General features: G+C 45.0%; 1 protein-coding gene across 5 annotated transcripts in view; it reads left to right on the plus strand.

Annotated features, from left to right (window-relative positions):
* The window catches only part of TBC1D30 (TBC1 domain family member 30), a 108,061-nt gene extending 94,957 nt beyond the window's left edge, over nucleotides 1-13,104 (plus strand). For 3 of the 5 annotated variants that reach the window (XM_017341953.4, XM_008256739.5, XM_008256740.5), the window contains one exon: nucleotides 9,587-13,104. In XM_017341953.4, coding sequence (XP_017197442.3) covers nucleotides 9,587-10,377 — 791 coding nt within the window. In that variant the 3' untranslated portion in view covers nucleotides 10,378-13,104. The remainder of the gene's footprint in view (nucleotides 1-9,586) is intronic. The other 2 variants (XM_089308616.1, XM_089308617.1) reach the window with 1 other exon arrangement.
* The last annotated feature ends 2,399 nt before the right edge of the window (nucleotides 13,105-15,503 follow it).

Below are 15,503 nucleotides of genomic sequence, written 5' to 3' on the forward strand. Positions count from 1 at the left end.
TGCTTCATGCTTCTGCACGTGGAAATCCAGTTTTCCCAGCACCATTTATTGAATAGACTGTCCTTGCTCCAGGAATTGGTTTTAGATCCTTGATCAAATATAAGTTGGCTGTAGATGTTTGGATTGATTTCTGGTGTTTCAATTCTGTTCCATTGGTCTATCCATCTGTTTCTGTACCAGTACCATGCTGTTTTGATTACAACTGCCCTGTAGTATGTCCTGAAATCTGGTATTGTGATGCCTCCGGCTTTGTTTTTGTTGTACAAGATTGCTTTAGCTATTCGAGGTCTCTTGTGCCTCCATATAAATTTCAGCACCAATTTTTCCAGATCTGAGAAGAAGGTCTTTGGTATCTTGATTGGTATTGCATTGAATTTATAAATTGCTTTTGGGAGAATGGACATTTTGATGATATTGATTCTTCCAATCCATGAGCATGGAAGATTTTTCCATTTCTTGGTATCCTCTTCTACTTCTTTCTTTAAGGTTTTGTAATTTTCATCGTAGAGATCTTTAACGTCCTTGGTTAAGTTTATTCCAAGGTATTTGATTGTTTTTGTAGCTATTGTGAATGGGATTGATCTTAGGAGTTCTTCCTCAGCCATGGCATTGCCTGTGTATACAAAGGCTGTTGATTTTTGTGCATTGATTTTATACCCTGCTACTTTGCCAAACTCTTCTAGGAGTTCCAATAGTCTCTTAGTAGAGTTCTTTGGGTCCCCTAAATAAAGAATCATGTCATCTGCAAAGAGGGATAGTTTGAGTTCTTCCTTCCCAATTTGTATCCCTTTAATTTCTTTTTCTTGCCTAATAGCTTTGGCTAGAACCTCCAGAACTATATTGAATAGCAGTGGTGAGAGTGGACATCCCTGTCTGGTACCAGATCTCAGTGGAAATGCTTCCAACTTTTCCCCATTCAATAGGATGTTGGCTGTGGGTTTTTCATAGATTGCTTTGATTGTATTGAGGAATGTTCCTTCCAAACCCAGTTTGCTTAGAGTTTTCATCATGAACGGGTGTTGTATTTTATCAAATGCTTTCTCGGCATCTATTGAGAGAATCATATGGTTTTTCTTCTGCAGTCTGTTAATGTGGTGTATCACATTGATTGTCTTGCGCACATTAAACCATCCCTGCATACCAGGGATAAATCCCACTTGGTCTGGGTGGATGATCTTTCTGATGTGTTGTTGCATTCTATTGGCGAGAATTTTATTGAGGATTTTTGCATCTATGTTCATCAGGGATATTGGTCTGTAATTCTCTTTCAGTGCTGCATCTTTTTCCGGCTTAGGAATTAAGGTGATGCTGGCTTCATAGAAAGAATTTGGGAGGATTCCCTCTTCTTCGATTGTTCTGAATAGTTTGAGAAGAATTGGAGCTAGTTCTTCTTTAAATGTCTGGTAGAATTCAGCAGTGAATCCATCTGGTCCTGGGCTTTTCTTTGTTGGGAGGGCTTTTATTACTGTTTCAATTTCTGTCTCAGTTATGGGTCTGTTTAGGTTTTCGATGTCTTCCTGGTTCAATTTAGGTAGGTTGCATGTGTCCAGGAATCTATCCATTTCTGATAGGTTTCCCTGTTTGCTGGCATACAAGTCCTTGTAGTAATTTCTGATGATTCTTTTTATTTCTGTGGTGTCTGTTGTTGCGTTTCCTTTTTCATCTCTGATTTTATTGATTTGGGTCTTTTCTTTTTTTAGTTAGTTGGGCCAATGGGGTGTCAATTTTGTTTATTTTTTCAGAAAACCAGCTCCTCGTTTGGCTGATTTTTTGTAATGTTTTTCTTGATTCAATCCTGTTGATTTCTTCTCTGATTTTAATTATTTCTCTTCTCCTACTAGATTTGGGTCTGGTTTGCTGTAGGTTTTCTAGATCCTTGAGGTGAATTGAAAGCTCATCTATTTGGTGCCTTTCCAATTTCTTGATGTAGGCACCTATTGATATAAACTTTCCTCTTAACACTGCTTTTGCTGCGTCCCATAAGCTTTGGTATGCTGTGCTGTTATCCTCATTTACTTCCAGAAAGTTTTTGATTTCTCTTTTGATTTCTTCTATGACCCATTGTTCATTCAGGAGCATGTTGTTCAATCTCCATGTGTTTGCGTATGCTCTAGGGATTCCTGAGTTGCTAATTTCCAACTTCATTCCTTTATGGTCTGAGAAGCTGCATGGTATGATTCTAATTCTTTTGAATTTGCTGAGACTTGCTTTATGGCCTAGTATGTGGTCAATCCTAGAGAAGGTTCCATGTACTGCTGAGAAGAATGTAAAATCTTTAGCTGTAGGATTGAAAGTTCTGTATATATCGGTTAGATCCATTTGGGCTATAGTGTCGTTTAAATCTACTGTATCCTTGTTGATCTTCTGACCGGATGATCTGTCTATTTCTGAGAGTGGAGTATTGAAGTCCCCCAGTACTATTGTATTGGGGTCTAAGTCTCCCTTTAAGTCCATTAACAAATCTTTTAGATAAACCGGTGCCCTGTAGTTGGGTGCATATACATTGATAATTGTTATATCTTCCTGTTGAATTGATCCCTTAATCATTATGTAGTGTCCCTCTTTGTCTCTCTTAACGGTTTTTGTGGTAAAGTTTATGTTGTCTGAAATTAAGATGGCTACGCCCGCTCTTTTTTCATTTCTGTTGGCATGGTATATCTTTTTCCAGCCTTTCACTTTCAGTCTGTATGGATCTTTGTTGGAAAGATGTGTTTCTTGTAAGCAGCAAATAGATGGGTTTTGTTCCTTAACCCAATCAGCCAATCGGTGTCTTTTAACTGGACAGTTCAGGCCATTCACGTTCAATGTGACTAATGATAAGTGGTAACTTTGCCCTGCCATTTGCCAAAGATAAGTTCTAATATATGCTTTGAATTCCCTGTGATCTTTTGCTGTGAGCTTTCCTTCCTTGGTTTCCTTCCTTTACCTTCTTTCATATTGATGACCGTGTTTCTTTGTTTCTGTGTGTAACACATCTTTAAGCATCTTTTGCAGGGCTGGACGAGTGGCAACAAATTCTTTCAATTTCTGTTTGCTATGAAAAGTCTTTATTTCACCTTCATTCACAAATGATAGCTTTGCAGGATATAATATTCTGGGCTGGCAGTTTTTCTCTCTTAGTACCTGGGCTATCTCTCGCCATTCCCTCCTAGCTTGTAGAGTTTCTGATGAGAAGTCAGCTGTGAGTCTGATTGGAGATCCTCTGAGAGTAATCTGACGTTTCTCTCTTGCACTTTTAGGATCTTTTCTTTATGTTTCACTGTGGAGAGTTTAATTACAGCGTGTTGTGGTGAGGATCTCTTTTGGTTGTGTTTATTAGGGGTTCTGTGGGCTTCCTGTACTAGGATTTCTCTGTCCTTCTCCAAACCTGGGAAATTTTCTGCTAATATCTCACTAAAAAGGCCTTCTAATCCTTTCTCCCTCTCCATGCCTTCAGGAACTCCTAGAACCCGAATGTTGGGTTTTTTAATAGTATCCTGAAGATTCCCGACAATATGTTTTAGATTCCTAATTTCCTCTTTTTTTCTTTGGTCTGACTGTATCCTTTCCTGTTCTCTGTCTTCTAAGTCCGATATTCTCTCTTCTGCTTCACCCATTCTGTTTGTAAGGCTCTCTATTGTGTTTTTCATTTGATCTATTGAATTCTTCACTTCAGTCACTATCCCAGTTTCCTGTTGTACTAGTTGTTTCGTTTCATTTTGATTCCTCCTTAATATTTCATTTTCACGAGAGAGATTTTCTATCTTGTCCATTAAGGATTTCTGTAGCTCAAGAATTTGTTTTTGAGAACTTCTTAATGTTCTTATCAATTTTTTGAGATCTGCTTCTTGCATTTCTTCTATGTCATCATCCTCATAATCTTGAATTGGGGTGTCTTTTTCATTTGAGAGCTTCATGGTGACTTCCTTGTTTTTATTACCTTGTTTTTTTCGTTTGTTATTTGGCATATTGGAGATATTTGGTTTCTTCACTGTGGTGCTTTTTCTTGTTATACTATGACTCTGGATTAAGTGGACTGTTTTTGATGGAGCCTTAGGGCTTGAGATGGGTGTGGCCTGAGAGCTCTGTTTGGTGTGCCAAAGGTGACACTCCCAGGTTAGGCGTGGTAAACCTCTCTCTCTCTCTCTCTCTTTCTTTCTTTTTTTTTTTTTTTTTTTGATTCAAAAGGGAAGTTATTCTGCACAGCTGAACGAAGTTGGAGGTAGTTAGCAGGCAAATGATATACCCACAGGGGCCAGAGATCAGAAGCTCTTTCCCAAGGACCACACAGGGAATCTGTTCGGCCCTCAGAGTGGGCTCAAATTCTCCTTCAGTCTCCCACTGGGTTGCCAAAGTTACGGAATTGTAGCGTCTCTGGAGAGTGCTCACGTGAATTCCGTGAGTTCTCTCCCCCACCGTCTCTTTTTTCACAGTCTCAGTTCAGTAGCACCACAAATTTACTAGGTCCTAATCTCCTATTAATTTGCCCCGCCCAGAGTCAGGTTTTTCTGCTAGGCTCAGGGCTGGTGCAGACCTGAGGTCGCTCTGCTTATGACGTATGTCCAAGATGGCGCCGGCTCTTTGTCTTGCTCGCCCTTGAGAGGTGAGCGGAGAGAGAGAAACCCGTGTCCGTACCAGTCACCTTTTTTTTTTTCTCTCTCTGTCTCTCTTCCAGTTAGCCTGGTGAACTGTCGCCCCCCCCCCCCCCCCGGAGTCGTTCCCTCTAGTCTCCTCTCTCCGCTTGCCTGCCGGTGTCTCGGGCTATTGAGGTTCGGCTCACCTCGCGTTCCAGCGCTGGTGTGTTGAGTCTGCCGCTGGTGTCCCGAACTGTGGGCTCCCACGCTCTCCCCGCAGGTCCGCTCCCCTTCCAGCGCCGATGTGTGGATTCGGAGCCCTGGACGTCCCAAGTCTCCCCGCTGTTGTCTGTGTGGCACGCACTCCCCTGGAGCACTGGCACGCAGAGCCTGCGGCTTGCGCAGCTCGGTCCCGTGGCTCGGCTTCCGCGCGGTGGGCGACCTTGTTCTCCCAGTAGGTCCTCCAATTCACGGCCACTCAATCCAGAAGAGATTCCTCTGCAATATTTTTCTGGTTCTTTTTTTCTGAGGCTACCGTAACTCCCCTTTTATTAAACTAAATTTTCCCGGACTATCGGTGCGCGCCCTCACTATTCCGCCATCTTCCTCATTTTGTTCTTAAAACAAGCCTATGAGAAAGGCTAGGACAGATGGACTTAGCTCCTTTGTGATGGAAATGGTGGTTCAGGATGAGTTAGTGACTGTGCCTGGTTTACAGCTACAGCGAGTGGACGGGCCAGGGCTAGAGCCCAGGTGTCTGATTCTGTCAATAGTCCTTTTCAGCTACCTAGTGCTGGGATGGTGAACAGCTGCCACGTGGGCACTGAATCAGGCTGGTGACTTATACTCTAGCCACAGGTCAAAAAACTGGTTTACAGGCCAAATTCTGCCCACTGTCTATTTTTATAAATGAATAGTTTTATTGAAACTTAGGCCTACCTATTTGTTACTTATTGTGTAAGGCAGCTTTCATACTATAATGGTTAAAATATTTGCAATGTGATCCTTTACAGGAAAAGTTTGCTGACCCTGCTCTGGTTCATTGTTTATGTGGTTCTCTTTAGGGAGCGATTATTTGCTGAAAGGCAATGTTCTAGAGTATGGGTTGTCAGACTTTAGTGTACATTCAGATCCCTTGGGGAGCTGCTAAAATGCAGAATCTGTTTCAGCAGGTTGGGGCAGGACTGAGATTATGTGTTTCCGACAAGCTCCTGGGGGCTGTTGCGTGGGGACCACACTAGGCAAAACACAGTTTTAGAGAAAATGATATAGGATCGGACTAGCAGCAAAAGTGGAGATGTTGAACTTGAACTAGAGGCATAATCTCCAGCTTCTTAGACTTAATGGAAGCTGGCGAGGATGGTGATTGAGGTACCAGGTTCCTAGGTTGGGCAGAACAGAGAATTTGAGGCTTTCAGACTTGATAGCTTCTGATTTTGTTGAAAAATTAGGGGAAAAGTTATTTGTTGGAAGTAAGTTGGGAATTGAGAGTCAGTGTGAGCTTAAAGAAAACAGTTATCTACAGTCATACCACCCAGAACGCACCTATCTTGTCTGATCTTGGAAGCTAAGCAGGATCAGGCTTGGTTTGTACTTGGATGGGGGAAAGCAATGGTAAGGTGGGTGGTCACTGGAAAAGATAGAGAGGGAAAGGAAAAGATTTTTTGCAAGGTTGAGGGCCTAGCAAAATAGGAAGTCATGAAATTGAAAGACTTGGTTTTAGAAAAGAGAATGTAAGTTGTAGATGCAGGGTTTGGGTTTTGTAAGGAATATGTGACAGAGTTACAGAGGTGCCCGTGCCGTGTAGTTACTGCTGAGGCAGTGGCCCAAGTGATCAGCCATGTATAGAGCAGGGAGGGAGAGTAATTGAGCCAAAGAGAGATGGGAAGTTCTGAGGAGGCTGAGAGATCAAGGGACCCGAAGTCTCTGTGGCTCAGTACCAGGTGCATTTACAACAACAGCCTCAGAGCTAGTAGAGTCAGAGTGGGGAACAGTGGGGTGAAATATTTTTCACATAGGGAAGAGTTGAGTGATAGGGTTTAAGGTGGGAGCTGGGAAGGCTGAGGAGCTAAAATAGGTTACTGGGTGGACCAACCTAGAAGAGGTAAAGTAACCTTCTGTTCAGTATGGTCCAAATGGGAGGCAGTTGCCAAAGTTTTCAGTAAAGACTGAGGTATGACTAAAGGAGATGGCAGCAGTAGGGAAGGGTGGGAGAAAGTTCTACCAGGTTCTGTGGACATCAAAGGGAAAGGGTGTCCATCACATTAATGAGGGCCTTCTACCCACTTCTTCTGGGTGTTGTCATCATACCGTGAGTCATGTGTACTTAATGTTGCATCAGATGTGGGAGCCTGGTTGTGGCCACCAGATGGGAAGCTCTCATTGTCCATGGTGCACCCCAGAACACCACTTCTGGTGCTTGCCAATTTTCAGCCTACTTTCTTTTTTTATAGAAAGCTTTTATTTAATAAATATAAACTTCATAAGTATGACTTTTGGATTATAGCGGTTCCTTCCATACCCACCCTCCCACCCCCTAACCATCCTACCTCCTACTCCCTCTCCCATCCCATTCTTCATTAAGATTCATTTTTAATCATTTTTATATACAGAAGATCAACTCTATACTAAGTAAAGATTTCAACAGTTTGCACCCACACAGACACACGAAGTATAAAGTACTGTTTGAAGACTAGTTTTACTGTTAATTCTCATAGTACAACACATTAAGGACAGAGATCCTACAGGGGGAGCAAGTGCACAGTGACCTCCTGTTGTTGATTTAACAACTGACACTCTTATTTATGACATCAGTGATCACCCGAGGCTCTTGTTGTGAACTACCAAGGCTGTGGAAGCCTCTTGAGTTCACAAACTCTGACCTTATTTAGACAAGGCCATAATCAAAGTGGAAGTTCTTTCCTCCCTTCAGAGAAAGGTACCTCCTTCTTTGATGGCCCCTTCTTTCCATTGGGATATCCTTCACAGAGATCTTTCATGTAGGTCATTTTTTGCCACAGTGCCTTGGATTTCCATGCCTGAAATGCTCTCATGGGCTTTTTAGCCAGATCCAAATGCCTTAAGGGCTGATTCTGAGGCCAGAGTGCTGTTTAGGGCATTTGTCATTCTATGACTCTGCTGTGTGGCCTGCTTCCCATGTTGGCTCGTTTTCTCCTTTTTAATTCTGTCAATTATTATTAGCAGACACTGGTCTTATTTATGTGATCCTTTTGACACTTAATCCTACTTTATGATCAGTTATGAACTTAAACTGATCACTTTAACTAGTAAGATGGCATTGGTACCTGCCAACTCAATGGGATTTGGGGTTGCATGTCAAGTTTTTAGCTTTATCCTTAGGGGTAAGTCTGAAGGAGCATATGCCAAACTGTACATCTCCTCCCTCTCTTATTTCTATTCTTTTTGTGTGTGTGTGGCAGGCATAGTGGACAGTGAGAGAGACAGAGAGAAAGGTCTTCCTTTACCGTTGTTTCACCCTCCAATGGCCGCTGCGGCCGGCACACTGCAGCCAGCACACTGCGCTGATCCGAAGCCAGGAGCCAGGTGCTTCCTCCTGGTCTCTCATGCGGGTGCAGGGCCCAAGGACTTGGGCCATCCTCCACTGCCCTCCTGGGCCACAGCAGAGAGCTGGACTGGAAGAGGGGCAACCGGGACAGAATCCGGCGCCCCGACTGGGACTGGAACCCGGTGTGCCAGCGCCGCAGGTGGCGGATTAGCCTATTGAGCCACGGCGCCGGCCTCCACTCTTATTTTTAACAGGGATCAATTTTCAATTGGATTTAAACACCTATGAATAATTCTGTGTTAAGGAAAGAGTTCAACCAATGATATTAAGTAGAAAAAGAAAACAGTAAAAAGAATAAAATAGTAAGCTGTTCCTTGATAGGAAAAGGTCAGCCGACTTTCAAAGTCCAGCGAGGACTCAGGATTGTTCCTCCAGACTTAGGGCCACTGGGTCTTACTCTGCATTTTCACTACCTTCTTGTGCTTCTTGTCTGCTCTTTCTCACTTCATAATATGCAGTGTGTTCTTTCCTGGCCTCTCAGAGCTAATAGCTGATAATCCAGGGGTCATCATATTTGCCATGGTATTTAAAAAAACTTTAATGCATTTTAAAGACCTCTGAGGTTGCTACTCAGAGACAAAAACTGTAAAAAAAATTAGTGGGAACAGGGAATGCATTTAGCCAGCACTTAAGCTATTTAGTGTGTGGGTTTGATCCCCAACTTCCACTCGTGGACTCTGGAGGCAGTGGTGATGGCTCAAGTAGTTGCATCTCTGCCACCCATGTGGGAGACCTGGACTGAGTTCATAGTTCTTGGTTTTGGCACTTGGCCTGACCCAGGGCCATTGTATGCATTTGGGGAGTGAACAGCAAATGAGAGATCTCTCTCTGTCTCATTCTGTCTCCCTTTCACATTAAAAAAAATTTTTTTTAAATTATGAATCCTGGCTTTAATTAGTAATAGGGAATCAGAGTCTCTGAGTTTTGTTTTATTGTTTTAAAAAATATTGATTTGAAAGGCAGCATTAAAGGGGGGGGGGTGTGAGAGAGCGAGAGAGAGAGAGAAAGAAATATCTGCTCTCTACTGGTTCCCTTCTCAAATGGCCTCAACAGTTACGGCTGGGCCGGGCCAAAGCTAGGAGCATATAAATACATCTGGGTCTCCCGTGTGGGTGGCAGGGGCTCAAGCGCCTGGGGCTGTCTGCTGCTGCTTTCCCATGCCATTAGCAGGAAGCTGGATTGGAAGTGGAGGAGCTGGGACTGTAACACGCTCAGTTGGAATGCCCCAATGCGTAGCAACACTTGCCCCTCTTTTTTTTTTTTTTTTCCCTTCTCTAGCCTGCTGTTTTCTCTCTGGAGAGGAGAGAATTGGTGTCCAGGCTGTAGGGTGGAATTCAGTTTCTGCTGCCTTCAGTCACATGACTCTGCCTTCCGTGTTGGCTCTGCCTGATGGGTGTGTTTGTTTCTTTGTGGTCCGTTTCACACAACCTTTCAACATTTCTTTCAGACAAAGGGCCAGTGACCAGCATTCTCCCATCTCAGGTAAACAGTTCTCCAGTTATAAACCACCTCCTTTTAGGAAAAAAGATGAAAATGACCAACAGGGCTGCCAAAAATGCCGTCATCCACATTTCTGGTCACACAGGAGGCAAAATATCTCCCGTCCCCTACGAAGACCTTAAGACGAAGCTCAACTCTCCGTGGCGGACGCACATCCGAGTCCACAAAAAGAGCGTGCCCAGGACCAAGAGTCACCCTGGCTGCGGGGACACCATAGGGCTGATCGAGGAGCAGGCCGAGGGCTGTAAGCCCAGCAGCCAGGGAGCAGCTGAGGAACTTCCCGCCAGCTGCGCCACAGCAGCTGGGCGAGCAGGCGGCAGCTCTGAGGGCGGCTCTCGGAGGACGATCGAAGGGCATTCTCCGGAGCCAGTGTTTGGGGACGCTGCCGAGGTGGGTGTGTCTGCAGTGCAGGTGAAGTTGGAAGCCTTGGACCTGGACGCAAGTGATGCTGCGGCGGATGCTGAGCCCCGGGTGCCCCTGCCCCGCCAGCGGCAGTACCCGGAACCGCCTGATGCCCCTGGAGAGAACAAAGCCACCAGCAAACCTCTTCAAGGTAGCAACTCGAAAACCCCCATCTTTAGCCCTTTTCCCAGTGTCAAGCCGCTGCGGAAATCAGCCACGGCCAGGAATTTGGGATTATACGGTCCCACAGAAAGAACCCCAACCGTGCACTTCCCTCAGATGAGCAGGAGCTTCAGCAGGCCTGGCGGTGGCACCAGCGGCTCTAAGAAACGGTGATGTCTCCCAGAGGTTCTGCGTGGGACTCCCCTGGGCCTGCTGGTGGAAGGGGTTCCAGCTGAATGGCTCCGGGAGGGTTCTGTTTGTCCACTGTAAAGGAACAGAGAGACGGGGAGCAGTCCGTCAACAGGGAACTGCAGGTTTTATCAAGGGAGCTAACATAGGGATGTTTCTCCAACCACTGGATGCCTGATGGCAGAGTAGATGCTGTGGTTATAAAGGATGACATCTCTCCAGTTTTTCATTGTGAACTTTCTAGAGCAGACTCTATGTCTAGACTGTTAGCCCTGGTTCCGCCCTCCTGCGCTGAGGGCTTTTCGGGGTCCTTGTGACAACACCCCCAAACCTGCCAGTTCCCTGGGTGTTACTAATACGTAAGCATGCACACACCAGCTTCTAGAACAGAAACTATAAAAAGAAACTGAGTTTCTTAGTTGCAAAAAAAAAAAAAGTTCTAATTTTTCTCTTCATGCTCTGTCAGGGGGTTGTTTGTGTGTTTTGACTTTTCCCTCAGTAGCAATCTCAAAATTATTTTTTATTCTTATGCTAAAGCATAGGAGGAAGAGCTCAGTAGCCCTTTTTTCACTTTCTACCTGTGAAATGAAGACAACCTTTAATCTGTTGAAATTTAGGTTGATTACCAATTTAAAGATCTTACTCAGACAACACAAACGGGATCTGCATTAAGCAGTTGCTCCGAACCGCTTGCTAATTCACTAGGCTTTGTCCTGGGTTCGTTTTCTCCTCCTGAGGAGAGCTTTGGTCTTCACCTGATGGGCTCAGCAAGGAGCTTGTGCATCCTCAACCATGCAGCTAACTAACCCACCAGCTCTGCACAGCCCCCACTCCAGGCCTCTGCTCAGAAGCCAGAACACAGCACCTGCGACTCTGTTACTTGAATTTTGTGCTTTTTTGATTGGAGTACTTCGTGGAGTACTTTGTTACTTGAACACTGCCTTTTTCTAGAGAAGGCCCCAGTGCTTTCTAGCTCTCTCTCACCCTGTCCACTCCTGCCCTGGTCCCAGCAGGTCAGAGAAAGCACCTCTTGTCTCCACTATGCAGTTGGGAACTCTGAGCCACACAGAGGTGAAACAGCACTTCAGTTACTCATGGTAAATACTTCTGGTATTCCACGTGACTTAGACACATTTTCTCTAGTACCATAGGCGAGCTCAACATTCTTTGTGCACAGATGCCCTGGCTGCAGACAGGGTACAAACCAAGCCTGGGAAGCCGCTCACTACGCCCCCTCCTGACTCAAATGACCTTTCTCCAAATGGCACAGAGCCCTGTGAGGATGATCCACAAGCCAGCTCTGCCCGCCTTATCCTGAAAGAGTAGCTTCTTCTAAAAATGCTGCATGCACCTGCCATTTGGCTGAATGAAAAGCTCACTCATCAGTCTCCTCCTGCCCACCACCATCGGAAGAGTGGACTCAGCATCTCTGTCTTTGTCCCTGGAAGACTGCAGCGGTGCTGTCAGGAATAGTGTTGATACAATCACTATTAACTTGAGATCACTGGATGCCAATTCTGAAGCCAAAGCTGCTGTTTTAGAGAGGGCTTTTGCTGTGAGAGGCACTCATTTTTATAATCAAATAGAGGCTGTGGTTGTGTGGGCTTTTTTGAACAGCAAACACAAGGATGACACCCACAGCGAGTATAGCTATTTTATCCCCTTCATGGTATTTTTACCAACCCTAAGAAACCGAAGATGGAAAATATGACTAAGAAGTCACAGCAGTTTCAGTCTGGAGTTCTGTGCCATGTGAAGTTAGCATAGAGCTTCTTAAAATCCGCCACGCCACAGCCTGTTTCTTGGGAAAGGTGTAGGTGGAGAGCTGAGCTCACTTTGGGTACCACCCGCAGGAGACGAGACCCACTGCATTTTCCAAATTTAGGTAAATGACATGATTTCTTTACACCTACTGAACTTGACGGAAGAATATTTCCACCTCACAGTTTCTTCTTCTCCCCCATCCCCAGTGAATCAGAGTGGTCAGCTCCCCTGAGGGATGTCTGATTGAATGGAACATTGTTCCTTCCTCTCTCGAGTCAGCTTACTAGCTCACCTAGGGTCTGGGCTTGGGGTGGGCAGCGAGGTGGAGCCGTCTGGCAGCTGTCTCCGTGTTGGCAGCACATGCTGTGCACTGCAGGCATCTCTCCTCACCTGTTCCCTGGACTTGAGAAGGGAACTGCCAAGATGGCCCGTGGTTTGGGAAAAGTATTTGTTGATTGAATGAATAATGTTCACTTGAAAGATCAAATCACCTTGTCACGTTTTTAAAAACCCAGCAGATTCCTGTGAAAAGCACTCTCTACCAATTATGTGCATGCATTGTACCAAATATTCACAATGTGAATTGGTCAACTTATGAGCCTTGCCTACTTTAGAAAACAAAGAAATCTGCAGTAGCCTCTACCATACAGCATGTACAAAGACCACTACGGACTTGCTCTCTTCCCTATGTCTTGGACACTGTATGCAAACACCAGAAGTACTTAACAAATAGCCGTTCATTGTAAATGCGCGGGTACCCTCCGAGCACTTTGGTTGGGAGGGGACTGCACCTCAGTCCTCTCACAAAAGCCTCCAGATCTCCCCCTGGTTTGTAATGTCCACTTCCAGGCTGTAACTGTTTGGAACATTGTATTCCCTTTTTGTCTCGCTGTTGTTCTGAAGAATTGTTCTGATCACACAGATATATGCATAAAAATTCTCACTGAAGCTGTTGTGCCATTTTCTGAGTGTGTGCATGGAAAACTATGGTCACATTGCCCTCGCCATCACTTTTCTCTCCACTCCCTGACCCCTTTCTCCTGCCCCCTGTTTGATCACATGAACCAGTGAAACAGCCCCCAAAGCTTGATCTACCCCTGTCTGATCACTGAGTTGCAAAGTGACTAATGACCTACCTTCAACGTGACAGAATAGCAATGAGTGTGAGTAAGTAGAGTTTACATAAAGTGTGTGTATGCACTTGCATTTGCAAAATTAAACTTTGGATCTACCATTATAATAAAATAAGAATACAGTTTAGTTTCCTGGTTTTGGGATTGCAGATGAATAGCGTGCTGTGATCAAGCACACAGTTGCTACCATCTCAACTCGTAAAATCTCTCCACATGGTTTCTAAGCTACTTTGCTGCCTACAGCCATCATTGGAGGCAGCATTTTAAATATATTATGTCTAAGCAATGCATGTTGTAGAAAATGTGGAAAACCACAGAGCCCAAGGAATCACAATCTGATGTATGTCTTTCCTGTGTGTGTGTGTGTGTGTACATGTACATGTGTGCATACACTGTTAACCTTCTTAAAGGGTTGTTGAACACACTAAGCTGTCTTTCCAGCCAACACTCCCCACTGGCACTGTCTTCAGTGACTAGTATTTCATCCTGTGTTTGTGCTAGAATAATATAACTAGTTCCTTGTTCCATAGGTGGTCTCTGATTGTAGCTAGGCCTGGAGAGAGCAAGTGAGTACTTACTTCATTTTCATGTGCAGCCTTTATTATTTTCTTATTTTTTTAAAAAAATATTATAGCTACACAAAGAGAGGGAGCAGCAGACAGAGAGGTCTTCCACCCTCTGGTTCACTCTCCAGATGGCTGCAACAGCCAAGGCTGGGCTGGGCTGAAGCCAGGAGCTTCCTCCGGGTCTCCCACAGAGGTAAAACAGGCTCAAGCACTTGGGCTATCTTCTGCTGCTTTTCCCAGGCCATTGGCAGGGAGTTGGATTGGAAGTGGGGCATCCAGGACATGAACTGGTGCCCATACAGGATGCAAGTGTCGCAGGTGGCAACCTTACCCACTCTGCCACAGCGCCAGCCCCAGCCTTCATTATTTTCAAGATACATTCCTTTTTTTTTTTTTTTTGACAGGCAGAGTGGACAGTGAGAGAGAGAGAGACTGAGAGAAAGGTCTTCCTTTGCTGTTGGTTCACCCTCCAATGGCCGCCGTGGCAGGCGCACCGCGCTGATCCGATGGCAGGAGCCAGGTACTTATCCTGGTCTCCCATGGGGTGCAGGGCCCAAGCACCTGGGCCATCCTCCACTGCCTTCCCGGGCCACAGCAGAGAGCTGGCCTGGAAGAGGGGTAACTGGGACAGAATCCGGTGCCCTGACCGGGACTAGAACCCGGTGTGCCGGCACCGCAAGGTGGAGGATTAGCCTAGTGAGCCGCGGCACCGGCCTTTTTTTAATTTTTTTTTTTTCAAGATACATTCCTAGAGCTGTAGTTGCAGAGCCAGGGAATATGTCTATTTTAGAGATCACTTTTCTCTCCAATTGCTGTCCTTAAAAGATGAATTTATTATACCATTAGTGAATGGGAGTATGTTTCTCCATACCCTGGAAGAAGCAGCAGTTTTTCTCCTTTTTGTTCGTTCTTTGTGGAACTTCTGGTGTGGAAGTGTTGATTAAGGGGTTGAGAGAGGCAGGGATGACAGTCATTTGTATCTCATTCCTGTCTTTTAATGGAACCGTTAAGTAACATGTTTGTTGGAGTTTCTGATAGGTACTTTTATCAGATTATGGAAAGCACCTTTTATTCCTAGTAAGAGGTTTCTAAAATTATCAACAGATGTGGAATTTTGTCAAAAAGCTCCAATTGCACCCTTGAGACGTGGTATCTTAAATGCAATAAAGTGACCATTACCAAGTTTCATCAAAGAATGTTAGATATTTTAGAGTGGGAAGTGATAGCAGCAAAAGTTTTATCGTAAAGTAGCCATCAAAGGGTTGAATTTACTAGTGAAATTTGGAACATGTAACCTCTGAGAATGGGGGAAATGGTTGAAATATGGTTCATTCACAGGATGGAAATGTAATGACCCACGAGTGTGTGGGCACTGAAATAGAGTTACCCTTGTTCACACCAGCAGTTCCGATTTAAGTCAGCAAGGCCTGGAGTCCCAGAGTCGCCAGGACACAGCTGTGGACAGAGGCCGCTTACTGGCTGGGGGCCGAAGGCAGATCTGTGCACGTGGCTTTTCCACAAAGGCAGCCTGTGCTTACGCGAATGGGGGGCTGACTGGGGGCTGTTAGACTTGGGTGTTGGATCAGCTTCCATGAAGTCCCCTCCTGGCCTCTCCTGATGCTGAGGGTCTGAACTGTGCTGCTGTAAC

The sequence above is a fragment of the Oryctolagus cuniculus genome, chromosome 11 (assembly GCF_051225735.1).
Source record: "Oryctolagus cuniculus isolate XC-2025 breed Fujian yellow rabbit chromosome 11, ASM5122573v1, whole genome shotgun sequence".
NCBI classification, from domain to species: domain Eukaryota; kingdom Metazoa; phylum Chordata; class Mammalia; order Lagomorpha; family Leporidae; genus Oryctolagus; species Oryctolagus cuniculus.